General features: G+C 47.8%; 1 protein-coding gene across 4 annotated transcripts; it reads right to left on the reverse strand.

Annotated features, from left to right (window-relative positions):
* Positions 1-219: 219 nt before the first annotated feature.
* DDO (D-aspartate oxidase) lies at positions 220-10559 on the reverse strand. Of its 4 annotated transcripts, none has more exons than XM_056487492.1 (7): positions 10397-10555; positions 7953-8051; positions 5872-6079; positions 5576-5684; positions 4599-4775; positions 1975-2122; positions 220-705 (listed from the first exon to the last, which is right to left on the reverse strand). In XM_056487492.1, exons 3-7 carry the CDS (start codon positions 6041-6043, stop codon positions 673-675), a joined length of 639 nt encoding a protein of 212 aa, XP_056343467.1. In that variant the 5' UTR covers positions 6044-6079; positions 7953-8051; positions 10397-10555; the 3' UTR covers positions 220-672. The 4 variants fall into 4 exon arrangements, with proteins under 4 accessions (XP_056343467.1, XP_056343468.1, XP_056343465.1 ...); XM_056487493.1 differs by having other exon boundaries at positions 2061-2122; positions 10397-10554; XM_056487490.1 differs by having other exon boundaries at positions 220-2122; positions 10397-10559.
* Between the last annotated feature and the right edge of the window lie 1346 nt (positions 10560-11905).

An 11905-nucleotide genomic window follows, 5' to 3' on the forward strand; every position in this document is an offset into this window, starting at 1 on the left:
GGCAGGGCTGGCTTAGGCTGGTCCCAGGCACTTATTGACCCATAATTTAATTTGGTGATGTTTCTTCTGACAGCTGTCCCTTGCAAATGATAACTGTCTTCATCCCCCCTGAGAACAGCAGGAGCTGGCAGCCATGGTTGAATGTGGCCTTTCTTGGCCTTCTCAGGCCATCCCAAATGAAAGAAAATCCCTTGTTTATGAAAGAAAACATTACAGAAGTGAACTTTGCTCCATTATTACAACTTTATTTATCAGTTTATTTTAATCACTGAAATTATTGAAGGATTTCGAATGGTTTTGTAATTCTGTGGACAAAAAAACCAGACAAAAATGGATGATAACACTCTCAAGTGAGCCATTAAAAATTTAATGAGGCATTTAATTACTAAGAGGCAGACCTGTACCTTGATGGTAAGATACAGTTTTGGGGAGTGATTATCTTCAGACACATCAAAGGGCTTGAATTGCTGAGGGGAGTGTAAAGCCCAACAGAGCCTCTGCCATGGAGTGAGAGGATCTGGGCTCTGGTGACTCAGCCTTCTTACAGCAGAGGAGCTTGTTCATGTCCAGTTACAGACAAATTTTTCTTTAGAGTGCTTATCTAGTCTTAAATGGCTTTTCTACAAAATTGATGCTGGTGTTAGAATCCTTGTTGGTTTGTCTCCAAATTATTCATATCAGCTGTTGCAAGGAAAGCAGACAGTGCTGTGAAATAGAAAAGGGATGTTGCATTCCAAAGCCCACTCTGAAAAGTCCTCTTCAGTAGAACAAAGGCCATATCGATGTTGATGTGTGGGGGAGGAGGGGAGGGGCTGGGGGGAAATCATTGGTGTCTGAGAGCAAAATCTGAGGGTCTTGAAGGAAAAAAACATATTTGCAAACTAGTGTGAGAAAATATGCACAAAACTGTAACTCCTGTGGGGCAAGAAACTTTAAGTTTCCTGAGGTGCAATATGAGCAAATGCAGTGATGAGTATCACAGACCTGCTCTTAAAATCACACTTGTGTAGTCACTGTGTGTGACAGTGACCTAACACTGCTTTCTGTAAGAGCTGACCTGGAACACTGTAATGCAGCACTACATGGGGTTTTCTTTTCCTTCTAAATCATATAGACAATGATAAAATTTGTTAGCAAGGTGGCAGAAACAAGGGCAATTCTAGATTAGATTTGGTACAAGAGGAGACAACTTATTTTTACTGAACCTGAGCCTACTGCATCTGACACCCTTTAGATGCAGATATGCTGAATTGATGTTATTTGTATTATATTGCAGCAATCTGATCACTGTTACGTGAAGAGTATTTATGTATATCTTGTCTTCTTCACATGAGGCTAGGACAAATATCCAGGGTAGCTGGAGGAAATGATCAGCTGGACTAATACTTGGATCAACACATCATGCTTTTCCAATGTGGTTAGAAGATACCATTGAGTTTCTGCACTGGAATAAGCTGTTGACATAGCTCCCTTCTATACAGTAATGGACAAAAAGTCCAAGCTGCTACTAGGAGATGCAGCACTAGCTGTAAATGGAAAAGGAGCCTCTGGGATTCAAAGCTTGGCCCTCGATGAGGAGCCTTGCAGAGCAGAAATGCACTCTCCCACCAGGTGAGCAGCCTCGTTGGCTGTACCCCAGTGCACTGAAAAGCCACCTGCCCCATGCCCATAGTTGTGGACCACTGGGAGCTTAACTCCTCCTTGGCTCAAAACCTCTCTCTGCACTCTCACGCACTGCCTGGACGGCCTCAGGCCCACCTTCACCTTGATATCCTGGGCTCCCTGCAGTGAGGGCTCAAGGGAGCAGCATCTGTCAAAGATGTCTCTAGCAGTGCCAGCGTCAGGGGAGAGACTCCAGCTCCCCTTTTCCCTGGTTCCCCCCAAGGTCACCCTGTGTACCCCTGGGTAGATGTAAGTTAAGCCATCTCCATCCCGGATGAACAGTTTCACCCAAGGAGCGTGAACCTTGAGTACCTGTCCCCTGACAGGGATGAGCTGCTTGTCTCCCACCAGCTGCTGGGCTCCCATGCCCGCGCAGTTGACAACAATGTCATATTCACCGTGCAGCTCCCACAGGTCTGCCACTTTCCTGGTGTACATCTGGGTGCCAGTTGCCTTCAACCTGCAAAAAGACTCCGGAAATGAGGCAGAAAAGAAACCCCTAAACCCTTATGTAATTATTATGAACATTAAGTAAATGAGGTAGATTGCCTTTGCCTTTACATACTGATCAAAACCAAACAAGAGATGGGACAAAAAGCAAAGAAAATGCTATGGATGTTCTCTTTGTGATTTGTCTGATTTGATCAAAGGTATTTAACCTGGTCAGGTTGGAAATGTACAGCAAATTGAGAAGTTTTAGACAAGGGTTTGGCATCAGACCCTAGGCGAACAGTTAGGTCCTCATGGTCTTGATTAATTTCTGTAACAGTACCAAGCTTTAACAGCCCAAGCAAGCTGAGAAACAACAGATTTATTTACCAACTTGCTCATGTTAGTGTCTCACCCCTTTTAGTGTCTGCTATATGCTGTCACATTCATTCCCAACTCACCTCCTGAGCTATGTAGCCATCTAGTGCCACGTGCCAAGCCCTAAGATCTGCACTAAGGCTGGGCAGATGTGGCATGGGATCCCCAGGATGCCCATAACTTTCTGGAGCAGCAGCCAGCATGGCTCAAAACACTATACACGCATGTCTGCTCTTCAGTGAAAAGTCACCTCTTCTTGAGATTAATTTTTGAGCTCAATTTCACTGCAAATCCTCCCCTGAACTTGCCTGAATTTTGAAGTCCTTCCCAGTGGAAAATCACTGGTATGAGAAGGAGTCACTGCATGCTGTCAGCTGGATCCCATTGCTGGGCGTTTTGCTGGGGGTTTTAAGCATAAGCAAGGTCTGTGATGCACTAAGTGGAAAATCCCATCCTCTGCAACATTCTAGCAGCTGGCAAAGTCATCAACCCCACTGTAAAGGCAGTGGTTTCCCACAAAGCAGTGAGTGAGACAAGAATCCAGGGCATAGTTGGTACTCTGGGGCCTGATGTAGCAGGACACTGAAGCTGTCTGGGAAGAACAGGGGAGATCTCATGCAGCAGCTGTGGTTGGGCACCTTGCAGGGAGAGCTTCTAAGAGTAGCTGGGACTCTGTCACCATGCCATAAAAAACGTACCAATGAGAAAACCTGCTGAAAACTCCTGAATTTGGGCAAGTAAGCAGGAAAAAATTCCTGAAGTCTATTTTTGGCCAAGCAAGGTGGGCACAACAACCATTTTCCTTGTGGATTGCCAGGAGAATGGTCTATAAATACCGTTCAGGTCACTAGGGGTTTTGAGAATTAGTTACATGTTTAATATTCTCTCACTTCCCATCACCAGGGAGAAGAGAAAAAAAAAGAGCTTGATCATCTCATTAGACAACATCCTTGGAGAAATAAAAAGACTACAGCAGGAATGAGGAGGAAGCAGAAATCACATGGCAGAAACTAAATGGGTTGTACAACTTAGCTGTCCTGCAGCTGAAATTTGCTTCAGTAAGGCAATGAAACATGACAGATCATGTGTAGTAGATGGCACAGACCTCACATGGTACTGGTGCCACAGGAGAACTCCCAGCCTGCCTGGCTGCTACAAGAAATGCTTTTTCACATTTTGCAGTGTGATGAAAGGCATCCAAGTAACCAGCTGAGCTGGCAATTTGTACCTTGGTGTCAGTACACATCTCTTTACTTAACCCCAAATTAGCTTGCAGCCTGTCTCTTTCTCTCAAGCAGATACAGCCATTGCTCACTTTAGAGGTACTTATTTGGACTAAATACTTATCCAGTATGTCCCAGGGTGTCAAAGCCCTTTTAGATCTGGATTCTGTCTCTCCTATGGTTTTCCAAAATTGAGGTATCAGGGGGAAACTTAAAAATTTGGAAATTGGCAGATTTTCTAACTTAGATGTCAATCCAAGCATGAACTCTGAAGCCACGATTCCTCAGAGTGAGTGCATCACCCATCTTATGCAGGCAAACATTTAAAAAAAATTGTTACAAGATGATGCTGTTTAACATCTTGGGCTCTTTTTCACCTAATTGGATTAGGAAATTGTTGAACAAATTTGAGAAATTGGTTCAGCTACTCCATAAGTCCAAAGTCTTCACAATAAGACACCTTCCTAGAAGTGCTTATCCTCTTAGAGGCTGGATGTGTCTTCAAAAACAAAGGGATATTATTTGGGAATTCTAGCAAATGTGGAGCTGCCAAATGTTTTCTCAGGACATGTCAGGTTCCTGATGTACCTTCAAGGTCTGGTTGGCTAAGTATGGCCCCTGTGCCTAAATTGGCCCTATGCCCAGAGTTGCTCACATCCAGGCCCCACTGTACAGACACACTGGGAGAAAGTGGACATTGCATAAATGGGGCCTTTCACATTTTAGAAAAGTTGGGTATTTATTTCCTGTGCTTCTCCCCAAGCAAGAGCTTGTTGCATATTCCGCAATGAGAAACAGCCTTTTTTCAGTTTTGTTCAAATTTAAGGCTCTCAAGGAGACCCTGTCTTGCCACCAGTCCCTCTGCCAGAGTTTCCCTCTGCATGCCCAGCCTGCAGCAAAACCTACCTTTTTTCCAGCCACAGCAAGTAGGGTGGGCAGTCACATTTAAGGGTCATAAAGGCCTGACCAAATCGGTGCTGTGGGAACTTCTGGAGTTCTGCTTCAGACATTGATCGAAATCCCAGCACGATATCTGACCAGAAAGGTAACTCTTCCTTGGGAGGGCTTTTGAAGACCTGCCAGCTAAAAAGACAGACAAAAACCTGAAAAACTTCACTGCTATTGCTCTGCATGTTATGTGTCATGGCAATCTTAGCACAAATCCAGGAGCTCAGGAACCTCTTTCCCTGCATCAGTGCAGCTCTGCAAGATTAACAGCAATGAGGAAACACTGCTGCCTGCTCCTGCAATACCTGCCTGGGCAAACAAGCAGAGAGTCAGAACAGCTGAGCTTGAGGGGGGCACACCAGGGAGAGACTGCAGAGAGCTCTTCCCATGATAATGTATGTACAGAGCGTACTCATAGAGTGTCCCCAGCACAACTGCAGACACCTGGCTGGACCTGCTGGGGCCACTTGCACATCTGTTCACCATTCCTTGGGTATCCATAAAGCTACAGAGTGCTCAGTCTCAATAGTCCCAAGAGGAAAATTTCTGAGTACATAATAGGCAGCATAAAACACCCCCAACACCCTCCCCTCCCCAGCTGTACCTAGGTGCTGAAGGTGGAGGATCCTGCAATCCCATCCCTATGGAGATGATCCCTGCTGCAAACAACAAGTGGGTAACAGGGTGGAAAACATCAGTTATTACAAGCTTTTTGGTGCAGGTCAGACTTGAGTGGGTTTTCTGTGCACACCTGTTCCTGAATTTTGCCTAAAAATACATCACATGTGAGCAACTATAATGCAATTTCTTGGGAATACAGACATAAAAGCTATTCCTTGAAGGAAATAACCCTGAAATCCAGCAAAGAAAACCTGTCTGCCTGCTCCAGAACACAGCACAAATGTAGCAAAGGCTGCCCTGGGGGCTGTTCTTACCCAGAGACCAGGTGAATGCCAGCCTCGGATGCCTCGGCCGAGTTGCTGATGGCAAAAAGGTAAGTGAAGGTCTCTTTGAACCACTGCTTCTGCCTGTGGATAGGTGTATCTGCATGTGAACAAAACCAAATGTGCAGAGAGGAATAATGCAAAGAAGAGAAGCATACAAATGAGTGTCAAGGATTTGGGACAGACATGGAACACAGGTCAAGGCAATTTTCTTTCTGAGCCTCAATGCACCACTGCAAACAGCTGCATGAGGTGCTGTGGGCAGTGCTGCCCTGACTTAAACAAACCTGGGTAGGTGTGAGGGATGAGCATCCCAGCTGCCACATCACTCGTTGTGTTGGGGCTGAACTGGTCTGAAAGAACTGTCACAGAGCAGCTGGGACAAGTCTCTGTGATGCACAGTGCTGTGGACAGGCCGATGACTCCTGCGCCCACCACTGCAACTTTAGGTGAGGCCATCTCCAGGATGTAGAGCCAGAAGAGAGAGGTTCCTACCTGCATTTGGAAACAACATATCACAGGTCACTATCATCCAGGCGAGTATCAGGCTCAAATACCCACATGAGATGTAATATAGTCCCTCCCCAACAACTAATTGAAGGTTAAATGCTGCAGACAACCAGCACTGTGGTGAGGACTTAAAAAGAAAAACAGCCTTTGATATGACAAAATAGTTTTGAAAAGTCTTTTAGCAGCCACTACTTCATCCTCAGCACAAGAGAGTGATCTGCACATGCACCACTAGTGTTTGGGCTGGTTTGGGAAAGGTTTCCTCAATAAAACCTGAAGGAGTGAAGCACTCATCAGTTTTCTATTGTGTTAGGCACAAAAGGCACAGAGCTCTGGAGAAACTGGCTCTTTAAAATCTTTTTAAGAAAAAAGGTTACTTGAATATTAGGATCTCCAGCAGTGAGGGCTGTCACTGCCTGGGCAGCAGAAGCATATCACACTGGAGGTCTCAAATCCATTCTTGGTCCTTGTACCTGCCTGTGTGATCCACTACCTTGGACAGATTGGGCATCCAAGGCTGCCATGCTCTCTTAGCAGCACATGGTGTTCCACAGGTGCCAGCCAGTCTTGCTGCTCCAAGGGCCTGTATTTTTGCCTCTCTCTGCCTTACTTTATAACTTGCTTTATGTCCTGGAGCAGCTCCACTCCACTCCTCATTTGCTGATTGCTACTCCAGGAGGTGCGGTGTCTCTATTTTCCCCTCTCCTGGACAAGTTTTGGAGCTGGCACACAGCTCTTGGTTGACAGTCACCTGGTTGCCCATCCCAGTAAGGTGCCAGCCTGTGTTCCTGGCCATGGCCAGCTCAGGTCTCACACTGGTGAAGGCACAAAGCAGAACTGAACCATGCAGCTCTGTGCACCCTGCAAACTCCCCAAAGCCAAGACTAAATGGGCCCAGAAGAGAGAGACTGGGCAACCTCAGAGGTGATAAATCCTTTAGCAGCTTCGAACCAGGTGAGTAGGGGTGCTCCTGCTGGGTCAGGCACCCTTTCAATAGGTTACTGCCAAAATCTGACCAGAGGAGGAAGATCCCTTCTGCCTATGACTAAATTTTTCTTGGAATAGCTGCAATATTCACTCTCAGAGAGGATGGTGAGGGTGATAGACCTTCAGTTTTGTGCCCTGATGGTTCTGGTTTCTCCTATGGGGCTTGCTTATCAGTGATTGTAGAAATCCAGCCTCACTAACTGCTTTCTGAGAACTTCTACTGGAAACCAGTACTGTGTACAGTATTACAGTATTACAGGATTGTAAGTGCAGTGCCTGCACTTACAATGACAGGCTGATTTACCATCTTCCTGTGGCTTTTGGCATCTTTGATGTAAATTTAGGCAAGACAGACCATGTGGAATTATGATAGGTCAGGTTTATTTATGAGATCATTGCTCATAACTGTTCACACAGCTTCTCACTTACCCCTGAGGTTTTACTACTTAAAATTTGATGTCTCTGCTGTGTAAGAAGGGAAAGAGCAGCAGGCACTGTTGCCTGTAGTTGCATTCCTTCTGCATCACAGCCAAGGGTTGTTACAACTCATCTTCTTCCTCTCAGGGCAACACTTAAGTTTCTTTTTGTTAATTATCACATCCTTTTTCACAAGCTGACTACAGAAGAGTCTGCACAGCAGAGAAAGAGGACACAGTGGTGGGGGTGGGGGGAAATGGACCCTGGACTAGAACTGCTGGCCTGCATAGCTGACACCTGGAAACCCAGTCTGGAAAAATGCTGAGGGAAGGGAAAGTAAGGAAGAATATTAGTAACAAGAAATTGGGGGGCTGGGTAACAATTCTGTAATTACTTAGGAAAACTGGTTCTGAGAAAGGTATCTAAACACATCTTTATGAACAAACCTTCTTACCCAGAACTGGCAGATTTGGAAATGGTGTCTGATTCTCAGAGTGCCCAGGGAGCCTCCCAACAGTCCATGGACACGCACAGCCCTGCTTTTTCAGCTGCCCTGGAACAAATGCAATGGGTACATTATCCACCTGCCTGAGTTGTGCTTTCAGTTGTCCCTCACAACTCTCCTCTGCTGAAGCCCTTGGACCATGGTGGAGATTGGATTTCCTGACTGATGGCCCTGTCCCCAGGGAAGAAAGGGGAGCTGCGGCTTGGTGGAGATTCAGGTTTCACAAGTCTGCCCAGTTCAGATGGGATTTTTGCAGTATGATATCAACTGATCCCTATGCTGCAAAAATCCAGCGAGGGCAGGAAGCGGCTGCTGACAGTGCTGGAGCCTGTGGGAACAGCTCAGAAGGCCACGACAGGCACCCGTTCCATGCAACACTTTTCCTGCACCTACTGCTACAATCCAGGAGCACAACAAGCCTTCATGCCAAGAACTAACTGGGTGCAAAGCAGAGGCTACACACAGATTGTATCAGTGAGAGCAGCTCAGGCTTTGCAGAGCCACTGACCCCGCTTTGAGTCAAGGCCCACCTATGGCTCTGCACTGGCAGCACAGCCTGCATCTTGCTGGGTGGGGGGCAGAAGAGGAGAAAGTATTTTTAGCCGATGTGGCAGCCCAGCTTAGTCCCAGCAGGGGTGACACTTCTCATCCCCTCAGACAGGCCTGAGCATTTGGCACAAATCAGCATCTAAAAGGCAGATCAGTTGCAGTAGCTGTTCGGGAGGGAGGCGAATGGTGTCAGGTACTGTTTAGCTCTCTGTCTCTTCATAGTGTATGAAGAACAGGACAGAAGCTAGAGAGAGTCACCTGGAGCTGTAATTCCCCAACAATGAGGATACCGGTTGTCTGATGTGGGTTTCATGTCCCTGCCACCCTCCTGCTTCTCCCAGGCCAGAACGAATTAGTTTTAAAAATACTGAGATATTTTGTGACATGACTTCACCTCTCAACGCTCGAAGCTGAGGAGACAACATCAGCCTTGTGTGACACAAGGGGGTCTTTATTCTTTCTTGCCTCAAATAGCTGGATGCCACTACCACTAAGTGCCACTAACTTTCATCTCCAACATCATTCTGGCAGTGGGTAACATGACCAGTACGGATAAATACACAGCTCCCCAGCACACACACACACACACACACACACACACACACACACACACACACACACACACACACAGAGGAACATGCACATCCACTGCCAGCTGCAGCTGCAGCCCACGGTCACAGCAGCTGGGCGCTCTCAGCTTGTGTCGCAACCCGGCTGGCCTACCAAAATAAGCATATTTACACACCCAAATAAACAGTGGAAAAAGCCCAGCTGAACTGTTGACCAGAAAAGTCAGAACAGGAAGTAACTAAAGAAAACCAAAACTTATTATATTTTAAAACCTTGGTTTGTTGTTTTGTTGGGTTTTTTTTAACTGACTCTCATCAGTTAAAAGTAAGTAAGTGCTGAAAACCTTTTTTGAATGGTGTGAAGCCTGTGGTACTGGGGAGCAAAGGCTCAAGCCTCTCTGAGCTGCTGGAGGGGCTCCTCCTCCACCAGGGCAGCTGTACCCACTGTTCCTGTCAGTGCATGCCATGGAACACTTTTTCCCTTCATCACTTTTGTTTCATCACTTCCCCAGTTTACAAGCACCCTTGGTGTTACTTCCCTTCACATGGTCTCAGAGAGGGCTTTTTCTGGGCAAAGACTGATCAATTCTTGTGTATTTGGTGAGGAGGAACTCCTGATTTTGGCCTTTTGACTCTGGTCAGGTGCCCTTTCTGCTCTTTGTCCTGCCCTGTGAGATGTACATTTAGGAAGCGTTGCAGGAGAAAGGTGAGGATGATCTTCCTCAACCGAACAAAGGACTCTAGGGGCTCCTCGGGATCCCCTCAGCCTTCCTGCACACACAGCACCACTGCCAGAAAGCAGGATCCACAGGCGGCCACAGAAAGCCACTGTCACGGGGGAGCCCGGGGCTACCGGGAGGCCTCAGCTCCTCCTTCAGGTGGGTTGTTTGCGAGCATGGAACACACCTTCGAAGGGATGACAGATACACCCCTCCATCAGCCACCTGCAAGAGCCGCCTTCACCAAGAGCACCTTAGCGTGGAGAGGAAATCAATCCTCTCTGCGATCCTGGCTCCCCGCAGGGCCGGACGGGGACGAGGGGGAAAAGGGAGCAGCTGCGATCGCGGGATTTCCCCCGGCCAAACCCTGCGGTTCGCCGCTCCCGGTCCGGTGTGTGGGCTGAGCCCTCCCTGCTCCGCTCCGGGAGATGGGATCTGCCCGCGGGAATTCCCCACGCAGCCACTGCGGGCTCTTCCCCGGCCCTCCGGCACCCATTTACTTCTTCACCTAGAAGTACGGCCTGGGAACCACCCGAGCGGGGAGAGCAGGCGATACCTGGTGAGGAGGAGGCCCCCGGTCCCGCCTGGAAGAGCCGGCGTCCCGGGGAGCGGCCGGAGGGCCGTGGCGGGGCAGCGCGGGGGCCGCCGGCCCGTGTCCCGGGGCGCTGCCGGGGCCCGGCCCCGCGCCCCGCTGGATGAAGGAGCTGTTTGTGCCCAGGCCCGGGCTCGGGCCGCCTCCGGCGCTGGCACCGCTCCCGGAGCGCCCGGCGGCCTCTGCCGGGGCCGGGCCCTCCGCCGCCTGCCAGAACTTCTCCCCCTGATATTCCCTCCCGGGGAGGCCCAACGGGACCCGCTGTGCTGCAGGGAAGACATTGTCCTTTTCCCTCCCTCACAGGCAGTCATATTCTGCGTGTTTCTGGAGCTGCCGAGGACTGGCAATCCTCAGCCCTTGAGCAATCTCGGGAGCGGCCAGGAGGGGAACTCCAGCCATGGCAGGTCGCTGGGGAACGAGCGGTTCCTGCCAGACCGCAAATCCCTAACGAGCGCCGCCAGGCAGGGCTGTTTTCAGCTGAAAAACACGCCTTTGTCAAAAACAAACCTCTCTGCAGGAGCTCTAGGGTGAAATTGCATGCCATATACTTCGGTTTATTGCCTCCGGGGCATTAGCCGCTGGCAGGACATTTTGGCTAATGTTTGACAGCCTGAGCATTCGTCCCTGAACACTCTCAGCAGGACAGTGTTTGCCGACCCCTCCCCTCCAGCCCTGTCGGACAGCATTTGCCATGGATCTTCCAAGGAGGTGCCTTTTTTCTGTAGCCATTTGAATTCAGAGCAGCAGGCATCCAAAGGGTATCTGTATGAACAGCAACAGCGTGCACCACGCACATTGGATTGTTCTTGCCTCCCAGTCTAGCTGGGCTCTTAAAGCCTAAAACTAATGAACATTTCACAATACTGATCTTTAAGATACATATTTTTTTAAGGTTTTTCCTTTCAACAGTGACAGGAACCAGGCATAATTCTCCTAAATATTGTATGGCTTGTTTTTTTGAGTGTTTTGAAAATAGGGGATTAAGACAGGGAAGGCAGCAGAGGAACAGTGGTTTCTTAGCTTAGAAATTAATTTTTTAATTTGTTTGCTGTATTGTAAAATGAACGCTATTCTAAGTATTTATTGCACAGTATCTGCAGTAGGTTTGGAGAGGATCGTTACACATATGGAAATCTACAAATATAAATGGAGGTTGCAGTTCCAGCTAAGATAAAAACTGCCTGCTCCTCCTGAGATTCTACTGCTTATTGCTTAGAACTTTGCCAACTTTGAATGATTTGGATCAAAATGTTCTGTGACAGATGTTTGTGCAAGTCTGAATGTTTGAGAATAAGATGCAGGAAATCCAAGCTAGTTTGGGATACCAAATCTAATAATAATGTCATTGAAAAGAATCTTCTATGGGCCAAAGTATTTTGCAAAGGTGAACAAACACATTGTGTTTGGTAAAGTGCAAGTCATGATTTGTGCATTTGGGAAGAGACTGCCAGCCTTCTGGCACATAACAAACAC

This window comes from Oenanthe melanoleuca, chromosome 3 (genome assembly GCF_029582105.1).
Source record: "Oenanthe melanoleuca isolate GR-GAL-2019-014 chromosome 3, OMel1.0, whole genome shotgun sequence".
Lineage (NCBI taxonomy): Eukaryota > Metazoa > Chordata > Aves > Passeriformes > Muscicapidae > Oenanthe > Oenanthe melanoleuca.